Source organism: Zootoca vivipara, chromosome 9 (assembly GCF_965207765.1).
Source record: "Zootoca vivipara chromosome 9, rZooViv2.hap1.1, whole genome shotgun sequence".
In the NCBI taxonomy this organism is placed as follows: domain Eukaryota; kingdom Metazoa; phylum Chordata; class Lepidosauria; order Squamata; family Lacertidae; genus Zootoca; species Zootoca vivipara.
In genome coordinates, this window is record NC_142592.1 from 25,068,896 (window position 1) to 25,089,668 (window position 20,773).

A 20,773-nucleotide genomic window follows, 5' to 3' on the forward strand; every position below is an offset into this window, starting at 1 on the left:
TGGCTGCGTGGCGCTTAGATTCACAGAAGCCCAGAAGCCCTTGGGGGATTGAATTAATCACTGTTAAATGCTAAGCACGGTGAGGGCGGGAATCAGCCTGTCTATTCCTGAACAGGAAACATTTATTAATTCTACCAGGCACCTTACATTTGCCACTGAGTTTCTTAATGCTCACCCCAGCACATTTAAACACTTATATAACAAACCAGCACTTCCCAAAACATTGTAAAGGAAGCTACAGTATTTGAAAGTTGTATATTGCATGAAGATTCTATTTCTGCTTCGCAGAAAGAATATTTCAGTTAGAAAAAGAGATCCATGGAGTTGGAGAGGAGCACAGAGAACCTGAGTTTATGTCTGTAATCAGCAAAGATGCTGATGAATGTTAGGGGAGACTGGCAGAGAGGGCTTTTGGATAAACCTTTCTCTAAACTCTCTGCCCATCCATGAAAGACAAGCTACAGATATCAGTCCAAAGTCTGGTGCCTCCAGATGTTGGACTGACATCTCCCATCATCCCTGAGCGCTGGCCATAGTGACTGGGAATAATAATAATAATAATAATAATAATAATAATAATAATAATGTATTATTTATATCCCACCCATAACATAAAACATCAAGCATTAAAAACCTGATACAGGGTTGCCTTCGGATGTCTTCTAAAAGTTGTGTATTTCTTTCTTTCTCCTTGACATTTGAAGGGAGGGTGTTCCACAGGGAGGTCGCCACTACCGAGAAGGCCCTCTACCAGTCTGGAAGTTAGAATTCACCAAATCTGGGTTGCCATGTGTTTCCCATACAGACTCCACATCCATTCACGAGTGTGGGGGAAAGCAGTTTGGGGAGGGTGGTGGTGACATGGGAAAAGCTACAGCAGCTTTTCTCCACTCCCTGCCTCAACTCATATTTGCAGCCTGCTTTGGGTTTGGGATTAAAAAGAAGTAGGAGGCAAGAGTCATGGCAATCCCCTTGGGATTTCAAGAATGTTGATGGAGCCAGTTTGAATGGAGGGTTGGTAGTGGAAGCCCCAAACCTAACTCTTAGGAACACAGGGAGGTTCTGAATACTGAGTTAGACCACTGGCCTATGTAGCTCACTACTGTCTAGCACTGGCTTTCTGGGGTTCTGGCATGGGTCTCTTCTAGTCCTTCCTAGAGATGCCACAGATTGCACCACGAATCTCTTGTGTGCAAAGCAGATGCTCTGCCACTGAGCTATGGACCTTCCCTTTTATACTGGCTGAAATGAGAAGTATGTGCATTGGCAAGAGGAATTATTTTTCCATGGTGTATCCAAAATCTATGCAGCCTCCCATCCTGTACCCTGTGAACCATTTGAACATTGCAAACAAGGCCAACTCCTTGATTGCATTGACGTTTCTGTAGTCAGCTACTGGTCCTTATTTGTCCATCAAAAAGCTGCACAGCCTTCCTTGCATCTAAGTTTCTGATTTATGCCACCCCTTTTGAGATCACAAAAGGTGCCTGTTGCCACCTCTGGGAGGCACTGCACAGGTGAGTGTTTTCAACATCCATAGTCACTCGGTGTTTCCAGTGCCATTGTATAAACAGTGGAAACAATGAGCAGAGGTGATCAGGGCCTCTCTGAGCAGGCACTGGTGCTGGAAGTAATCCAGAACACACAGCAGCACTCAATAATCTTAATCAGAATGTTTATAACTGAAGCGATTGTGCTTTGGAGAGAGAAAGCAGTTGTCTGAATTAAGCATAGATATAGCTATATGTGCTTCCATAGGACTTATCCGTCTGTTTGGAATCATAAGTGTGTTGTGTGGCACCTTTATAGCACACCACAGAATTAAATCAACATCAAGGCAAAGAAGATGGCGCCAGAAAGGAACTAACTTCTACTGCTTGCCTCAATTCAGCTCGGCTTCAGTAACCGATGCTCTTGTAGCATCCCAGACATAGTAGTGCAATTCACTCTGTGTTGAGCTAACCCTGAAGATAGTTTGGAAGCTGCTGGTGGTGTAGAATGCTTTAGTCCAGGAGTAGCAAGCAAGGATCATATCGTCCCAGTCCAGAAAGTACTGCCCTGGCTGCCAGAGAGCTGCCAAGTCCAACTCTAGGTCTTGCTAATAACATTAAAAGCCATCAGTGACTTGGGATCTTAGTACTTGAGTTACAACCTGCAGGCAATGCCCTGATCCTTGCCCCATTTGTGGAAGAAACTAGGAAAGTAATGACACAAGACAGGGCATTCTCATTGCCACCCTCTGCCTTCAGTTATGGAACATCTGCTTGGCCCGCACAGTCAAAACTTTCAGGCGACAACTGATTACATTTTTATTTAGGCCGGCTTTCAGATCACAAAGCACATTGATTTCTTGCATGTGGTTCTGCGGATATTCATTCCTGCTGGCTTTTTATATATATATTTATTGTAACTGTTATTTTAACATTATGTTCCATTTTATGGCTTTATTGATGTTGTGCTGCTTTGGCATGTCAGAGGATTTTGCAGGTGGGGTCATCTGCCATCATTTTGCTGTTGTTGAATTTCAGTGACAGGTCTCAGGTTCCATCAAGTAACACCAGGTGTTACTTGAGTACAGTACCTGCTGCCAGTCCATATATACTATCTTGGCCAATGTGGACCAAATGATCTAACTTGTTCCTATATTGCCTATTACATTACATTGCTAGCCCTGAATCTCAGCATGTGTCAATTTTTTTGTCAGCCCTCAAAAGTGTTGCTTATTTGGGAGAAGTACATATATGTTTTACTTACTTAAACATGTTTGATTTTAGCCTTTGAGATGCATAGGACAAATGTAGGTATGTAATGGTTCTTGTATCCTGGCTTCTCTTTGACTCGCAAATGAATGGAGTATACCTATTACCTAATACCTTTGTACTGATAAATGTTCTTCTGCCTGAGAGCACAGCAGGATATGGATTTTATGCCAAACAAATCTTCATTCCTTTCTGGGTTCTTTAAACTTATCTGCCACTACCATAATCTTACATAGTTTGGGGGAACAAGGAGAAAAGGAAATGCTCTATATCATCTGTGCTTCTGAAAACATAAAAAGTGTACTGCTTTTTCCCATATTATTATTTATATTGTTTAAGAAATCTGTACAGTATTGCTGAACCCAATTCTGTCTGTGCTTGACTTAAAATGCATAATATCATGCCCAAACCTTCAATTCACTAGATACACACAACAGATATGAGCACTACTCATCATATTGAAATGTTGCAGGTTTCCCCCCCCTCTCTTTTCTCTTCTTCCAAATCCTTTCCTACACATGGACCATTAACTACCCTCTTTTCTACATCAAAGGTGATGGATCTCTATCAACCCAAAAAGATGGTTTTAGAGTTATGCGACCGGTTCAGCTGCAGTGGGTGCCATACTGCAGTGGACGCCACAACAGTGCTGTAGAACAGAGTGAAAGAGGTGGAGGGCACCAAATTTTAGCATCACACAGGTCGCCACTGAAATTTGAGATCCTAAAGTCCACCTCTGAATACAAAACATGAAAATCTAAGTCCTCCTTGGGTGCATGATGAAAGAGAAGAGAGAGGGAGTAGGACCTGTGCCCACCATATCTTGTTGAACTAAAATTATTGTTAATAGTAATAAAATTTCTATACAGTGGTACCTCGGTTTATGAACACAATTGGTTCCGGAAGTCTGTTCATAAACTGAAGCGTTCATAAACTGAAGCGAACTTTCCCATTGAAAGTAATGGAAAGTGGATTAATCCGTTCCAGATGGGTCCACGGAGTACTCAACCTGAAGCGTACTTAACCTGAAGCATGGGTGTAATTGGTTCCAGAAGTCTGTTCATAAACTGAAGCAAACTTTCCCATTGAAAGTAATGGAAAGTGAATTAATCCGTTCCAGATGGGTCCACGGCGTTCGTAAACCGAGGTGTTCATAAACCAAGGTTCCACTGTACTGCCTTTCATTTGAGGACCACAGAGCAGTTTACAATATAACAACACAAAAATGCATACCGTAGTATCAAACAATAGCCCCCTCCTGCAGTTTGAAAGACCATAGGTTGTTTACTTCGGCAAAGGCTGGGAGAAGGGGGGTGTTTTCGCCTGGCACCTAAACATATGTAATGAAGGCGCCAGGCGAGCCTACCAGGGGAGAGCATTCGACAAGTAGGGAGCCACCACAGAAAGGGCCTGTTCTCATGTTGCCACTCTCTTGGACCTCTCATGGAGGAGGCACAAAAAATGGGCCTCAGATGATGGCTTACAACTCCTGTTATGATTGATCATTAGCCATGCTGGCTGGGCTTGATGGGAGCTGAATTCCAATGATATCCGGGGTGCCACAAGTTCCCCATATCTGGCATAAGAGGTATGAGGCCACGCATGCCATCCCCAACCATGCATTGGGTAGAAAGGAGGCTTCCACGCATGTCTGGATGAATGAACTTAGATGCCTCTGCATGACCAATAACCCTGTAGTGCAGCATTCCAATCATGTGGAGGCATCTAACCATGTTGAGAGGAATGTGGTTAGAAGCCCGGTTCAGACCTTTGTGTTCAGTGTGCAGTCTTACACCTATCTATCAGGGAGTAAAACCCATGGAGTTCAATCAGGCTATATATATTTTAAAAAGATATAGATATAGGATTTTCTCTTTAGCTTCTGTTAAAACAGATTGCCCTAGCTGAACAGTCGCAAGCCTTCATCTTGTTTCAGAGTTGCCTTTTTCACTTGGTCCGTCAAAGACATATCTTGGAGAATAGCATGAACATCATGCCAGTGACTGCAAAAAAAGAAAAAAAGAAAAACAGGGTTGATTAAAGAGACAGGCTGCTATGTAGCAGACACCACTTAACAAATAATAAAAATTGTTAAATGTGCAATTGCATTTGTGCATGGCCATTAAAGGCTTGATTACATGCTCATAGCTACAATGTATTTGGATTTATATCCTTGGCATCTAGGCAAGAGGCTGTAGCCTCATATTAGACTCTTAAAGTAAAAAATAGGCACATATTCCTTCGTGGTGGTTGGCTAACTTTAGCATTAGGCTTGATATGGCAGGTAACATTTTCCATATTTTCTTATTTAGTGAAATATAATTGCGTCTGTAACCCTTTGTGTATCCCACCACCAAAGCTATATTTTATCATGGTGTTTAAAAGTGTGGGAAGACTCATTTAGCCTTTTGAAGGTGCTTCCTCTCCTCTGTCTTGGAGGTCTATGTGATGATTTCCCCAATGGAAGATTAATATGTTGATTGAGACCATATCTACATTATACACTTCAAGCTCAATTATAGCACTTTAATAATCATGGTTTCCCTCAAAGAATCCTGGGCAATGTAGTTTGTTAAGGGTGTGGAGAGTTGGAACCCCTTTTCCCCTCAGGGAGTTACGATTCCCAGAGTAGCTTAACAATCATTTCCTCTTCCTACGGAGCTCTGGGAATTATATTTCTGTGAGGGAATAGGGTTCTCTTAACAAGTCCCAGCAGCTATAACAAACTACAGTTCCCAGGATTCTTTGCTGGAAGCCATGACTGTTAAAGTGGTATAAGCTGCTTGAAATGAATGGAGCAGCTGCAACCTAACTAAGGAAGATGTTCTAATCTTGTCAGGTTCTGTAACAGGGGTGGGCGGCCTGTCAAATTTCATGTAGGGATGGTGGAGAAACTGGGGGCAGGGGAGGTCAAGAGTGAAAAACTACCAAAAAGTTATTTCCACCCTTGATTAATATTGGGTTGTGTCCAATGTTAGTCCTACTCAAAGGAGACCCATTGAAATTAATGAACATGTCTAACTTGGGTCCATTGACTTTGGTGGGTCTTTTAACATGGCTGGAGCCAACTCATTTCTTGCTCAACAAGGGGCTAACATCTCAAAAGCTAGGTTGCCTTCCATTATTCTCGTGCTTGAAATCTTTTGACATATACTCTGAAAAAGAAGTCCTGGGGTTTGAGATGTGACTGATTCCTTATTAGCACAGCATTCCAGGAACAAGGGGAGAATATTTGACTAAAACATATCTTTATCGCCATAGTGGATAGGCCTGCAAGTTAAAGATTGTCAAACTGAGACCTCCATAAACACCTGTAGGTTACAGCATATTTTACTTAACTTCTCACACTGGAAATGCAAAGTTTGTTCTTTTATTGGGTTGTTTTTTTTAATGGAAAGCTTATACCTTGGACAACATACAGATAGATTTTCAGTAAAAACCAAATGCAGTGCTTGACATTTCACTTTATTGCAGAGTCGTTTTTAGCACTGGCTTTAAATGTTAGGCTGCTTTGGCTTCCTTTTTATTTCTTTTTCCTTTAAGGATGGTAATTTAGTACTTACAAAACTAAGACAGGTGAGATCCTGAAGGAACAGAATTGGGGGTGAGGAAAATTCCCCAAATGTGTCTGACATCCCTTCAGTCTTGATATTTAATACATACCGGTACATTCCATTTTTAAACCCTTCAAAACTATACAGTATATTGTTCATGTGAGAAACAATGGCTTGACATAGCACATCACAAAACCACAATGCATAACAGACTGAAATAAGTCTAGCAACTGAGCTTCCTTAGAAACATGATTTATGACTACAGATTTTCACAATTTGTGGGTCTACACCACTGCATTAAAAGCCTTATCTCAACAGAATAGTACTACACTGGCCTATGTAGCTTCAGAGTTCATCATTTATGATATACACCTTAGCAGCATATAAAGAGATGCTGGACAGAGCAGTCTATTTCCAGTCTGTGTCAGTTTCACACGCGTTCATTCATAAATCCCTTCCATCTGGTTTCCAGTTTAATCTGTGCATTTCCACCCCAAGCATACTAGCCATACTCAGAGTTGACCCACTGAAATCAATGGGTAATTGGACTTGGTTGGTTCTCGCCATTTTATCACAACATGTACGTTATCTAAATGTTACCGTTATAAACATATTTTATCTGAAAATATGCAATTTTTTGCATGTTGGTATATTTTTTGAGACATGAACTTCTGCAATTCAGAGAAGTATGAAATGCAAAGAATAATTACATTTTTGTCTATGAATTAATCAGGGAGGTGCAAATGAGGTCAGTTTGGTGGCAAATGTTGAAAAAACAAATTTTTCTTCCATCCCTACTAGGAAGAGAAATAGTTGGTGTCTAAGCAGATTTTATTATTATTATTATTATTATTATTATTATTATTATTATTATTATTATTATATTTATATTTATTTATACCCCACCCATCTGGTTGGGTTTTCCCAGACACTCTGGGTAGCTTCCAGCAGAATATTAAAATACAATGATTCATCCAGTATTAAAAGCTTCCCTAAACAGGGCTGCCTTCAGAAATCTGGTTGATTTCTAAATGTATTCATATCCATGATATATAATATGCACATGTACCAAATGTACATAAGTCCTGTTATCTGTCACTTTTTCTGCATAGCCACTCTCTCTGTGGAACCCCATTTCAAAATAAAACAAAAGCAATTGTTAAGCAGCCCCCCTCCAGCCTCTCCATCTCGCCCACAAGACTCATCCAAGGCATATAGCACATGCTTTGCACCTTCCTTTCGTAATTTTGCCTGGCTGGAATGTGTCCTTGGATGGGTGTAGAAACCTGCATACTACACAAAAGTAAAATCCCCATTTCTTGCCTTGCCCTCTTTTGTCTCTGGCCCCATGATGTTGGTGATTTCACCAATATCATGCATCATCTGGCCCCATGATGTTGGTGATTTCACCAATATCATGCATTTTGCCAATACCATGCATTTGCTCTGTTATTTTCACTAACAGAGGTGTTTGCGTGCACACTTTACCATAGCCTATGCATTTTTACGCAAGTCACTCAGCTGGAGAACTGTATCACAAAATCCAGAGAAGTGCGGATTTCAAAGTGGCTGTGTTCCGGTTTGCAAATTTATTTGTTTATTAAGATATTCATACACCGCTGTTCTAGTCGTACAAAAATACCAGAGTGGTTTACAACAATTTTGTATCTGAAACCACACTTTAAAAAAACCAAAAAACCATACAAAAATAAAAAACAAAATCCATAATCAGCTAACTATTATGGAAAGTCAGGACAGAAAAGTTTTCAACATACAGTGGTACCTCTACCTACGAATTTAATGCATTCCGAACGCACATTTGTAAGTCGAATCCCATAGGAATGCATTGGGAGAAAAAATTCGTAAGTCGAAGCAACCCTATCTAAAAATTTGTAAGTAGAAAAAATCCTATCTAAACCGCATCCAAGATGGCGGACGGAGCTCCATTTGTAAGTTGAAACATTCGTAAGTAGAGTTATTTGTAAGTAGAGGTACCACTACTGCTTTGGAAAGCGCCAATCAGACAGGTCCACCCTTAAACGGGAACTGATTCCAAACTCCACCTGCCCCCATCCCTGCTCTTTAGACACCAATTGCTGCTTTCATCTATCCACTCCCCGCCAGCCCATGTTATGACAGCAGCTGAAGTAGGTGGCTTCACTGCACTGCACAGCAGGCCCAGCCCTGAATAGGTTATACATGGGCAGTTGGACCTCTCATGTTCACCTCTGTAAGGATTAAAACTGATTCAGTGGAAGGCTGCTGCGAATGCGGTGATGTGATCAACCAGGTTCCTTCATCTTTTCCAAGCTGAGTGTGAAGTCTTCTGTCCCTCATGGAAAGTGCTCCTTATTTCCATTGCAGTTATGCTTTCAGAAAGTAATTTTTCTCTTCCCCCTCCCCCTGTATTTAGGCCCCATAAGCAGCGTCCTGGTGAACAAATATGGCAGCCGGCCAGTCATGATTGCGGGAGGGGTCCTGGCTTCATTTGGAATGGTTAGCTCTTCATTCTGCAACAGTGTCCTAGAGCTCTATATCTGCATAGGTGTCATTGGAGGTAAGTATTAACCCACTATCCCAGACAAAGCCCTTGGGTTTCAGTTTTTTAAATGGAAATTCAACTTGTGGTGCATGTTCTTTGCATCATTCTTACTGTGTCACACGCAGTTACAGCCCAGGCATTGATTAGCTCATGGCAGCACCTATTATAGTAATCAGTACTTCATTTTTCTACAGGTTCTTTTAGCCTTTAATCATGTCACCATACACAGCAAGGAACACAAATCCAACTGTACCCGAAATGCCCCAGTTGCCCCATGCTATGTTATGAGTTTATTCACGGTGTAGTAGTAGTGTTTTATGTGGAAATTCTGTAATGTAGGAGCAAGCCATGGGCGTAACCAGCGAGGGGCAAGGGGGCAGCTGCCCCCCCCCCCGCCTGAAGCAAAAATGTTTTTACCGTATTTTACAGACCATAACCCACACTTTTTCCCTTCGAAAACTGAAGGGGAAAAATCACTGCGGGTTATGGAAATCGGGCTGTTTCCACCCCCTCCGTGGCTGCAGCCAGCGACAGGAATGTGGTGGTGGGGGGAGAAGCAGCCCCAAATCGGGCTGTTTTCGCCCCCTCCGCAGCTGCAGCCAGCGACAGGAATGTGGGGAGGGCGAGAAGCAGACTGAAATTGGGCTGTTTTCGCCCCCTCCGCAGCTGCAGCCAGCGACAGGAACGTGGAAGGGGGGAGGAGCAGCCTGAGCTGGGGGATGGTGGACGGGAGCTCCATCCTTCCTTCCTTCCATCCTTCCTTCCCCCCTCTTTCTTTCTTCCTTTTTCTCTCTCCCTCCCTCCCTTCTCTCTCTCTCTCACCCCTTCCTTCCTTCCTTCTCTCTCTTCCCTCCCTCCCTCTCTCTTCCCCTCTCTTGCCCCCCCCCAGGTTTGATCCTGGGTACACCCCTGAAGCAAGCTCTAAATGCAATGTTTCCAAAAATGGGCTTCAGTTACTGTACAAGAGCACGAGGATTGGGTTTGTATGCTGTAACATCAGCAAAAGCCCTATTAATAGAATGCCCATTCTATTAAACTCCCGTTCAAAGTATTGATGGCTTTGGAGACATATGCATGCAGCCAGCAGACAGTTTGCTGTTCAGCACCCACCCTAACGGAGCCTCTAGGTGGCTTGTTTTCTAGGCTTAGTTATACTGCCCAAGGTGACTGCACGCTCAAGCGATGGTCTGCATTTGTGAATGAGACACCACACACAGATAAAAAATGGCACACAGGATTGTTGTCTCTCAAACACGGTGCTTTTCACAACACGATGCTGTTGCCAACCTACAGGCTGACGTTGAGGCTGCAGTTTGTCATGTCCTGTCAATTCTTTCAGCCTTGAGTCACAAAGATGCAGCATGCTGACCTGGCTGTGCAAAGTTAACTGAAAGATGCACGGATCAAGCTATGACAGGCAATCCTGTATGCTTTTTTTAAAATAATAATAATAATAAAATAATCTGTAGCAGTAGCCATGCACTGAGTAGACATGACAAGTGGACTTCTGAAGACAGAGACTGATTCAGGAACTGGCAGGTCATGATGATACTGGCCTGTCTTTGAGCATCTTGGAATAGCTTCACCATTCCAGCCACCAGACGTACTGTATTTTTCCATGTATAAGACGGCCCCCTCCTATTTGGGGGGACTAAATTTAAAGGAAATGAGGGGAGATGGCCCAAAGTTGTTGAGCTTTTTTAAGAGGGAATTGCACTTGCGCCATCACCCCAGCAGGGCCATTGATGGGGGTTGGCAAAGTGAGCAGCCGGTCCCCCCCACACCCTGGCAGGAAGCTCCCGACAGCACAGGCCACCCACCAGCTGGCTGGTGTGTGCACCTTCCCCTCCACACCGCTGCGGGAAATGCTCCCTAGAGCGCACGTCACCCGCAGTGGCATGGGGGGAGTTGCATGCTCGCCAACCAACTGGCGGGCAGTGCGCAGCTTCCCCCCCCCCACGCCACTATCCAATTTTTGGACATGATTTTTGAGTCAAAAAACCTCATCTAATACACATAAAAACATGGTAAATTCATTCACCTTATTCTCCCAATAGCTTTGTGAGGTAGGTCAGCCAAAGAGAAAGCAAGTCACTCCAAGCCATTCCAGCAGGTCTCTCCAGCTCAAATCAAACCTGCTAGCCACTGTGCTACCGGTATGTGAGGACTTAGAATTAGGCTGTAGACTGAGAAAGAGTGTTATCCACATAGGATGAGTAACATCCATAGAGGAAAGACATCTCTGCTCAGATAATATGGCATGAATGCATTCAGGGCTACTCTTCCTTCTGGTAACTAATGTAACCCAGCTGTAAGATTGCTAGAGGCAAATTGGCTGCCGGCAATGCCAGGCCTATTCCACTATATTCTTCCCGTAAGGTTCCCAGTCACAGCACCAAACAAGGAATCTGAAATGCTTGTGTGAGTCTCTCCTCCATGGGAAACCTCGGGACCCCGCAATGATGTGGGAGGGCGTCATTTTCTGTGTAACGGCCCATGTCCATTAAGCATTTTAAGCCTTATTTTTATGTGTACCTATTCAAACCTAAGTAAAAGATAAAGCTAAAGGCAGAGGATTTATCCTCCTAAACTCTTGCCGTTTTCGTCGAGAAGGTGACATTTAATAACTTCTGTGAAATGAACCAGGAGCAAATTGGATTATAGCTTAGTAAAATACAGAAACAGTGAGCTCAAGGTCTTGATATCATTGTTCCTCTGTCACTCCGTTGTCTGCAACATGAATCGTGCGTTGCAGAGCTCTCGCTTTTATTGCACTGCAATTTGAGGGAAACGAGAGAAATTTTGTGTGGCATATCAGTGACATTAAAGCACATGGGAAGCAATGAATGCTCACGTTTATTTGCCGGCGCCAACAGCTTTTTAATATTTCTGGAGAATTACTAGCTGGCATTTTGGCTGTTTGTTGTTTATATGGGGTGCCTGGAAGGTGGCAATTTGGTACTATTCTAGGGGAATGCTCTATTTTTCATGTTTTTTTGTGTGTGTGTTTTCTTTCTTTCTTTTAGGTTTGGGCTTGGCATTCAACTTGCAGCCAGCATTGACAATGATTGGCAAGTATTTTTACAAAAAACGCCCCATTGCTAACGGACTGGCCATGGCTGGGAGTCCAGTGTTTCTAAGTACTCTGGCACCTCTCAATCAGTATCTCTTCAATGTTTTTGGCTGGAAGGGAAGCTTCCTCATTTTGGGAGGGCTTCTTTTGAACTGTTGCGTGGCCGGGTCTCTTATGAGGCCTGTTGGACCCACACCAGCACCTGCAGTCAAAAAAGACCTAGAAAAGGGGAAAGGAGATTCTGCCTTGCACAAGAACGACAAGAAATCCGTCTGGCAAACCATCAACACATACTTAGATCTCTCCCTCTTCAAACACAGAGGGTTTCTGATTTATCTATCTGGAAATGTCATCATGTTCCTTGGCTTTTTTGCCCCCATTGTATTCTTAGCTCCTTATGCCAAGCACAAGGGGATCGATGAATATTCTGCTGCGTTTCTCCTCTCCATCCTGGCTTTTGTTGATATGTTTGCCAGGCCGTCCATGGGCTTGCTCGCAAACTCCAAATACATACGGCCCAAAATCCAATACTTCTTTAGTTTCGCCGTTTTGTACAATGGCATCTGCCACATCATGTGCCCGCTGGCCGAAGACTACACAGGCTTGGTCGTGTATGCAGTACTTTTTGGACTTGCCTTCGGCATGGTCAGCAGTGTCCTTTTTGAGACCCTCATGGATTTGGTTGGTGCTAGCCGGTTCTCCAGTGCTGTAGGACTCGTCACCATTGTGGAGTGCTGCCCTGTTCTTTTAGGCCCTCCTTTGGGAGGTGAGTATATCGATGATGGTCATGATAAGAAAATGGCAAGTATGCATTTGAACTGTTAAGAGACCTGCAACCAACAGTTTGGCTGGTTGGTACAAGTCAATATAGGAAATTTAACTCCATGCCCACCTCATTCAGATTTATTTGCTTTCCTGGCCCCACCCTTCTGGGATCTAATGTTTCCTTGTCCACACATTTCCTTCTGTCTTTAAATCCTGTGTGAAAACGTTTTATTAAATTCCTTTTCTCCTTGGCTCTTTGGTTCCCTGCACCCGCCCTCCCGCTTCCTTCCATGCTTCCATAAGTTCCCACCTCTCAATCAAGCAACCCATATCTTCTGGTCACTTGTCATCCCAATCAGATTTCTCCTCTCCTTCCATTCTTCACTGGCTTTCTTCAAACAGCACACAGTCTTACTGGACATGGTGAGCTTTCCCCACAGGCTCCCCTTTCCTCACCTCTCTTTATCTTCCACACAGCATGCGCAAAGATCCTTCCTTCTACCATTTCCTACTGTGCCCTACAATATTATTGTTGGTATTACAGGTCTATCCTGCATTTCCACCATGAAGACCAAGGCAGTGTACATGCCTGGTTCCTGGGAATCACAAGTGCGGAGGATGCTGTTGTGGGCAATCCCACAAGATGCTGTTGTCCTTTAATGCAATGGGAGTCCTATCTGAATTTCCTTCAGTGGGTATAGGGAGGGAAGAGCAATGGATCACCAGATATTCTCATGGCTTTTATTTTCATTCAAAGTTAGGTGTGTAGACATTGATATAATTTTAATATGCCCTGGTCTAAATTTTAAAAACCATTGAACAGAACACTGAATTATCGCGATTGAACTGAATCACGACCTTTAATCTCCACGCGAAAAGAGCTTTCTTCCATTAGAAACTGGCTACTCTAGCTCTCAGTATGCCACCTAGTGGTGTATTTACCTCTTGGGTTAGTAATGATCAGTCCTGCTTAGACTACTAGTTTCTCATTGAAGATTCCCAAACTAATTTTGGCATATACGCTTTCAGAGCGTTTCTGCCCTTCTTCTCTTACACCCGTCTTGCCATTTACTTTCATTTAATGGTGGCAAACATAGCATTACTTTCTGTTGAATCCCTTGACAGTCCATAGTTGGGAAGGATCCCATCTCCCATTATATAGTTTACTTATTCTGAACTTTTTACACCAATGCACAGTCAAAAGGACAATTCATAGCAACTCATAATCAATAAGCTGCATCTGTGTTGTTCTGGATTGGTCATTTTCAGCAAACAGACAGCACCTTTGCTAATGTGAGTTCTCTTCCTCATTCACTGCTTGCACACACACACACCTCCAACCTTGCAGTTCTTGAAGTAAGGGGCCTTACACCAGTGAAGCCTTTCCAGAGAGGTAGTTATGTTAGCCTCTTGGAACAAAAGAGTCTTGGGACACCTAAAAATCTGTCAAAATCTATTCTAGTATAAGCTATTGTGTACTCAGGCCCACTTCATTAAATGCCTAAAGCGAAATCCTAGTTAACAGAGGAGAACATTGTGAGGTGAGAGTCAAATGGCAATGCAATGCAAAAATTACAGTCAGTGATGAGCAGAGTTTAAATATATGTTAAATTTAACAAATTAGAGCAGCAGATTGATGATGATTGCCTTAACTCTTGAACCATTTGCAAGAAACAGTCAACGATAGCACAGAAATCCTGGCACTGTTGAGCTAAGTAACACATGTGGTGGGATGAAAATTTACAGATCTTCTATCATATCACTTACTTGTATTTTACCATAATATGTTGGTGTATCTCACATTGGATTCTGTACTTCTACACCTAGAAGTAGATACAGCAGGTCCAAACCTAAGCACTGTACATTTGATACACCATTTTATTGGAGACGGCTCACATGAGCCATTATTTGAAAATACCAATGCCAATTCATAACATACCAAATACCATAGTTGTTTGTTATGTGAATTCAGTATGTAAATTTAAGCATACTGAAAAAGAAACTCTTATTTGTTTATGTGTTTTTTTTATTTTAAATCTTCAACTACCTGGAGCATCACGGAAGAACTATTTCTGCTTCCAAAAGTTGCATTCGGACCTTCCTTTCTGTCTGCCATGAGAGAATGATTTGTTTCATCGCCAGTATTATTTGCAGAGATTCTCTTTTTATCTTCCAGGTTTGCTTGTGGACATAACGAAAGATTACAAATACATGTATTTTGTCTGCGGTGTCATTGTCATCGTTGCAAGCATCTGGCTATTTATTGGCAACGCGATCAACTACAGACTTTTGGCAAAGGAGAAGAGAGCGGAAGAGGAGAGGCAAAGAGCCCTTAAGCATGCCGATTCCAAGGAAGTGGAGCCCTTGACCCACAAAGAGAGCGAAGAGACGGTCAGCAGATCGAGCAAACTGCAAGACAACCTGTCAGAAAGAGAAACTAATATTTAATGTGCGCGCACGCACACAAAAAAAAGATATGGTTCAAATACTCATATTTATAACTTCCATTAGAAGTATTTCTTCAAAGTACAGGCCAGGTTTTTATAGAAATAATAATCAGTCGCAATTCTGAAAGGGGGGGGGCATAAAATCCGTCGCTTAGATCCCAATCCTTCCCCTTCCATGGAGAGAGAGAGAGAGAGAAGGTGCAGAGGGATTCACTGTAGAACAGCATCGTAATTTCTCTCTCTCCCACTGTGCTGTCTCAGAAAAAGGTAACCATGGTGCGTTTAGATTATCTGAAACTCTTGTATTTAGGGGGGTTGGGGGGAGCTCTTTAGAAGGGAATGCTTCGAAAAGTGGTAAGCTAGATCCGCTGCATTTGGGACCCCTCCTGCTCATTGGTATTCCCGGAGGCCAAAGCCTGGCCCTCACAGTTTCGATGTCTGTAACATGGCCAACCACTCACAGCTAAGTGAAGCCTTTCTGCACCTTGCCTGAACCATCTAGCACCTTGAAGCTCCTCAGATGCAAAGTCTGTATCCACCAGCAGTACAGAAGTAGCACGGTGCAGCAAGGGCGTAGGTTACGCTGTAGTCCTCCGTGGACCCAGACCCCATTCTGTCCTCCGTGCAGGGACGGAATAGGATTGAGGCATTATACTGTGTTTTGTTTTGGTGTCAAAAGTATTAGGTCTCCTGTTTTTAACTTGGTGTGAGTGAGTCCGTTCAAATGCTGACTCGAATCAGGGTAGAACTTGGACGGCAAGGTCTTCCAAAAACAAACAAACGATTCCTGCTTCAAACATGTGTCTAATGCAAAAATAGGTGGTTGTCTAGGAATGGAAAACAAAGGTCTTAATCCTTCAGGTATTGATCAATGCCTATTGACCTCTTCGCATGGTATGTTTTGGGTCAGGAGGAGGAAAGAAGGTGAAAACATGATTTTAAAAACGAAAGGTTACTGTTAACAGCTACCTGAGCAAAAAGCGCACAAAGCAAATTACTCTTTCATAGGGAACTTTCAGTGGATCAAAAGCTGTTTTCTTTCTGATCAAATTTTACTATGCGGATTTTTCAAGGACAAACGAAATCAGATACAAGAACTGGTGGGTTTTATTGCTAAGCGCAATAAGTGTTTTAATTGTGGCAAATAAAGGGCCATTTCCCTCTGCTGTAATAGATTTAACACTATAATATTTGCAGCCTGATCCTAAGACTTGCAAAATAACACTTGGGATGGGTTGTGTCCAACTGCTGCATTGTTGCAATATCACAAATACTTACATATGCTGACCCAGACGTTTAGGATCAGGGTATAACTTCTGAACAACACGTTGCCTTGTGCTCATCACTGTATTCCAGACATGTTTTAAATCTGTTTTACATTTGTAGTTGTCACTGCCACTTTACCCAGTTACCTCTGCTCTTGAGATTTTGGACTCAAAAGTGTATTTAGATACGCAAAACTGACCCCCCGCTAACAAAATTCCTGCCAAGTAGGAGTTAGGGCAAATCTACACTGGTCGGTTATAATGTTAAAAATACATTATAAAAATGTGACACCAGAGGGTGCTGCAGAGCAGCGATCCATTGGCAATGGGAAATTGCATTGAGAGCTATGTAACTTTTTAATAGCGTTTAATAGCGTTTTTCAGATCAGTGTAGATCCAGCCTTAGTCCTTTACTACTATAGACCATGTGTGCTCAGGCATTCATAGGGCTAACAGGGACCAGATAAAATAAATGTGGGAGCTGTATACAACCTAATTGGCCATCCTGGATTTCCCCCCGCTGTCAATATCAGAGACAGTAAGCTTTTTCGTCTGTGTAGGTAGATCAAATTATTTGAAGGCCAAAGAAATCTGGCGGTTATCAGTTCCTTATGGACCAACTTGGTCCGGAGATTCAAAGCTAGTCAGTTGTTTCAGCCCAGTGTCCACAGAAATGTACCTATTGGTCATGCAGAACATTTCCCAACACTGATGAAATTGAAGTAGCACCAGATCAGGTCAAAGTAGTATGTATTGCAATGGGTGTGTTTGTCAGTCTTTGCAAATGAAGTCCTCAGCCTCATCCCAGCTGCATTTCTGAACTTAGCCTGGCCAATGCATCCCCTTCCATAAGCCCCTTTCAGGTTAACAGTGCATGTGGCCAGATCCTTCCACCATTTCTAAGACCATGATGGCAATGCAAAGCAAAACTGTGTTGCGCTCATGCAGAGTATGAGGTGAAACGTGTGTTATGCACTATAGCAGGGTCAAGCGTTATGTCCTGCAGAACACCACTTTAAATGTATTTCAGTCTTTCATCTATACATAGCTGCCAAGTTATCCCTTTTTTTAAGGGATTTTCCCTTATGCTGAATAGGCTTCCTCGCGAGAAAAGGGAAAACTTGGCAGCTATGCATCTATAAGGTCCTGTAAAACCCAGTATTTGATCTGCATATAGATAGGCTGTTACATTTTCCATAGAAAATGAAAATGAGCCACCAATTTACAGTGTGCTCCCCCGCCCATTATGCCTGCAGAAGGCAGCCATTCTTTCAAAGATGGACAAGATGAACTGTAATCCTTGTGATTGACATATGCAATACATGCTGCTTAAACCAAGAACCAAAAAAGTAGGGTGCCCTCTCCATTCTGTGCCCCTTTAGCATGGAGTTTAAGCTTCCTGTCCAGGAGAGGGAAACTTGTTTTGCTTCGTGGAGCAAAGAGAAACTTGTTTTGCTTCGTGGAAGCAACAGCACCCAACCCTGTTTTTAATATGGATCATACTCAGGGTTTTTTTTTGCCAGCTGGAACCTTCTAGAACTCAGTTATGGCACCTCTCAGGTGGTTGCCATTGCCATCCTAAGAGGTATTGATGATGAGTTCTGGCACCTCTTTTTCTAGAAGAATAGCGCTGATCACACCCAAACATCAGTTCACAAATCTGGGGGACTTTGAATGAATAGGCAGGATGGAGCAAAGGCGGGGGGGAGGTTGTCCTATGTATGGTATAGCCCCTCTCCACCTGTAATCTGCTATACCAGCAAGATAACTGAACAGCAGACTACCCTACACATCCAATGAGGCTTCTTTTTAAAGCAAGGGTTATTTCAGTCCTAGGAAAATGCTCTTCATTGTGACAGGTGGAACCGGAGTGAAGGGTTGTATATTGCAGGGGTCCTATTTGGGATTACAATGAATCTTGTACCACACCCATGGACTCCCTATCAGTCGTGAATAGGCCAACCACTTTCAGAGCTGGCGGTCATGTTTTTCTTTGATCAGAATATTTCCCCCAAAATGCAAAGCTTTATTTTTCCCCTAGATGAGTGAATAGGAGTCACTCACTCACATAAGAAAAAATTGTAGTGGTTTCTTCAATGACATAATTGGGACGAGGGTTCAATATGATCCTTGTTGAGCCCAGATTCTGGGGTGAGGGACCGGTTTCACCTCTCCACTCTGCTATGCTGTGGGTCATTTATTTTATTCCAAAGAAATCAATTAGCAGCCTTCAAAAACCAAGCCAAACCTTATCTGCATAGCCCGACCCTTCACTTACTTACATATATACCTTGGGTTCATTAGCTTGATGTGACACATAAATATATATAGATGGTTGCCACTTTTTTCTCCATATTAAGCCATTATTCATAGTTAAGCACACATGGTATAAATTAAGTGCATTGCTGTTTCCCGCCTGCAAGGAAAATTGTAATTTGTTTTTTAAAAAACAAAAAAACCACACACAAATCTCACAATGAATGTAGTTCAAGACAATGTTTGTTTAATATATGAGGAAGAGAAGCTGCAAAGCTCTCTGGTGGGTATTTTAGAACAAATGTTTTAGAAGTGAAAATTCAGGGTTTGATTCATAAAATATGTATGCACTGTTTATGCAGCACTCCTTTCAGAAAAGTAGGAACGTTTTCAAATTCATTGAAGCTCTTTTTTTAAAAAAAAAACCCTCTAAAAATATGACTATTTGGCAGATTCTCAAGCATATTAAATATGCTAACACCTCAAGGGTTGTTTTTTGTTTAAAAAAAGAGGGGAGAACAAGGTGACACATTTGCCCCAGCTCTCTTCTTTGCATATCTTATTTGTTGTTTTGGAATAATTTCATTATGTTTGTTTTGCTTGTCTTTCTTTACATTGGTATTCTATGTACTATAAAGGGAGAGTGCAAAGCTGATCCAAAGCATCACTGCCTTTTTTGAGACCTAAGGCACTTAAACCACATGTAACTCAGTCTGCTCAGAGCTGAACTCGTAGTCCAGGATCTGGAATACTATGTGGATCTCCTAGAGAACAACAATATGGTTGTTATTTAAAAAGAACTTAATTTATGAAAGTTAGCCAGGGCTGGCCCAACAGATTTTTCTGTCTGAGGTTAAGGAAAGATTGTGTCTCCACTCCATTCCATGTACTGCCTGGCAATTGAATTGTATTGCAACACTGGGGATGGAATAGCATCCTCAACCACACCTGAGAAAGCAGACCAGATTAGGGGGCTCTGGAAAGGTCATGTGACATCGGAGAAGCTGGGAGAGCTCAGCAGGAACAGCCATGAGCGACAACTGCCCTCAGTCTTTGGTGCCTGAGGCACTTGCCTCATTTTTCCTAATGTTTGGGCTGGCCCTGAAGTTGACCATTGTGCAGTTCAATCCTATTAAAGTAACATCTTATGATTAAGTGATCCCTATCAGTGCTATTTTTCTAGAAAAAAATAGCCACAAACACCTCCCTGGTTCTCTGAGAATGCAATACATCTCCTCCTCCTCTTCTTTTCCTGTAAACTAGAGACATGCCTGAGCCAAATGCAAGTTCTGAATATTCTTGAGCTCTGGGAAATTCCATATTTGGTTCCTGTCAATTTATTTTATGGACATTTATGTCAATTTAATTTATGGGCATTTCCTTCTTGCAGGGGGCTCTGAACATTTTGTGGTTCCTAGATCTTATGCTAGATGATCAACCTTGGTGAAAGGACCACATATTTGGACCAGTTCCCATCCTTGTGCCATTCTTCTTGCTATCACAGAGCTGAGACATAAAACCTCTGAAGCAAAGGGTCTGCTCTATAGGTGGAGGCGAACCCACATGACTTGGAACCTTGGGTGACCACAGATCTAAATCACACACAGAGCCTGGGAGCCTCATCTGCTTCAGATGTCTCAGCACTGATGGTGAGGGCAACAGGAGCCACACAACTTTGAGAGTTTCATGCAAGTAATACCCAAAGCTGTGTATTTCTCTTGAGCTCCATTGTAGGATAATCCATTGATGCTTGGGTTGTCTTTGGCATGAACTATTGGAAGCATTTCCTTCCAGCATCCCCTTCTTTTTATGTCTTAGTGACTGTTCTTTCACGAGAGCCTCCTTTCTTGCTACAATCATACCTCGACTTACGAAGGCTTCGACTTCTGAAGAATTCGACTTCCGAAGTCAAAGCCTCCAGAAGTATTTTTGGCGTGCGCGGTCGGCGCATGTGCAGAAGCGCGAAATCGCGCTTCGTGCATGCGCCGTAGCAGTGCTTCAAGTTTCAAAGACCTCGACTTACGAAGATGACCGCGGAACGGATCGTCTTCGTAAGTCGAGGCACCACTGTATTTCCAAGTCTGAAGATGAGTACAAAACCTCAAAAGAGCA

At 42.6% G+C, this 20,773-nt stretch overlaps 1 protein-coding gene across 6 annotated transcripts in view; it reads left to right on the plus strand.

The window, feature by feature from the left end:
* The window catches only part of SLC16A7 (solute carrier family 16 member 7), a 107,248-nt gene that overhangs the window by 80,361 nt on the left and 6,114 nt on the right, over positions 1-20,773 (plus strand). For 4 of the 6 annotated variants that reach the window (XM_035126571.3, XM_035126573.3, XM_035126572.3 and 1 more), the window contains exons 3-5: positions 8,727-8,870; positions 11,882-12,694; positions 14,870-19,071. In XM_035126571.3, the coding sequence (XP_034982462.1) occupies positions 8,727-8,870; positions 11,882-12,694; positions 14,870-15,141 (1,229 nt within the window). In that variant the 3' untranslated portion in view covers positions 15,142-19,071. Of the gene's footprint in view, positions 1-8,726; positions 8,871-11,881; positions 12,695-14,869; positions 19,072-20,773 lie in introns of those variants that run through there. The other 2 variants (XM_088652249.1, XM_088652250.1) reach the window with 1 other exon arrangement.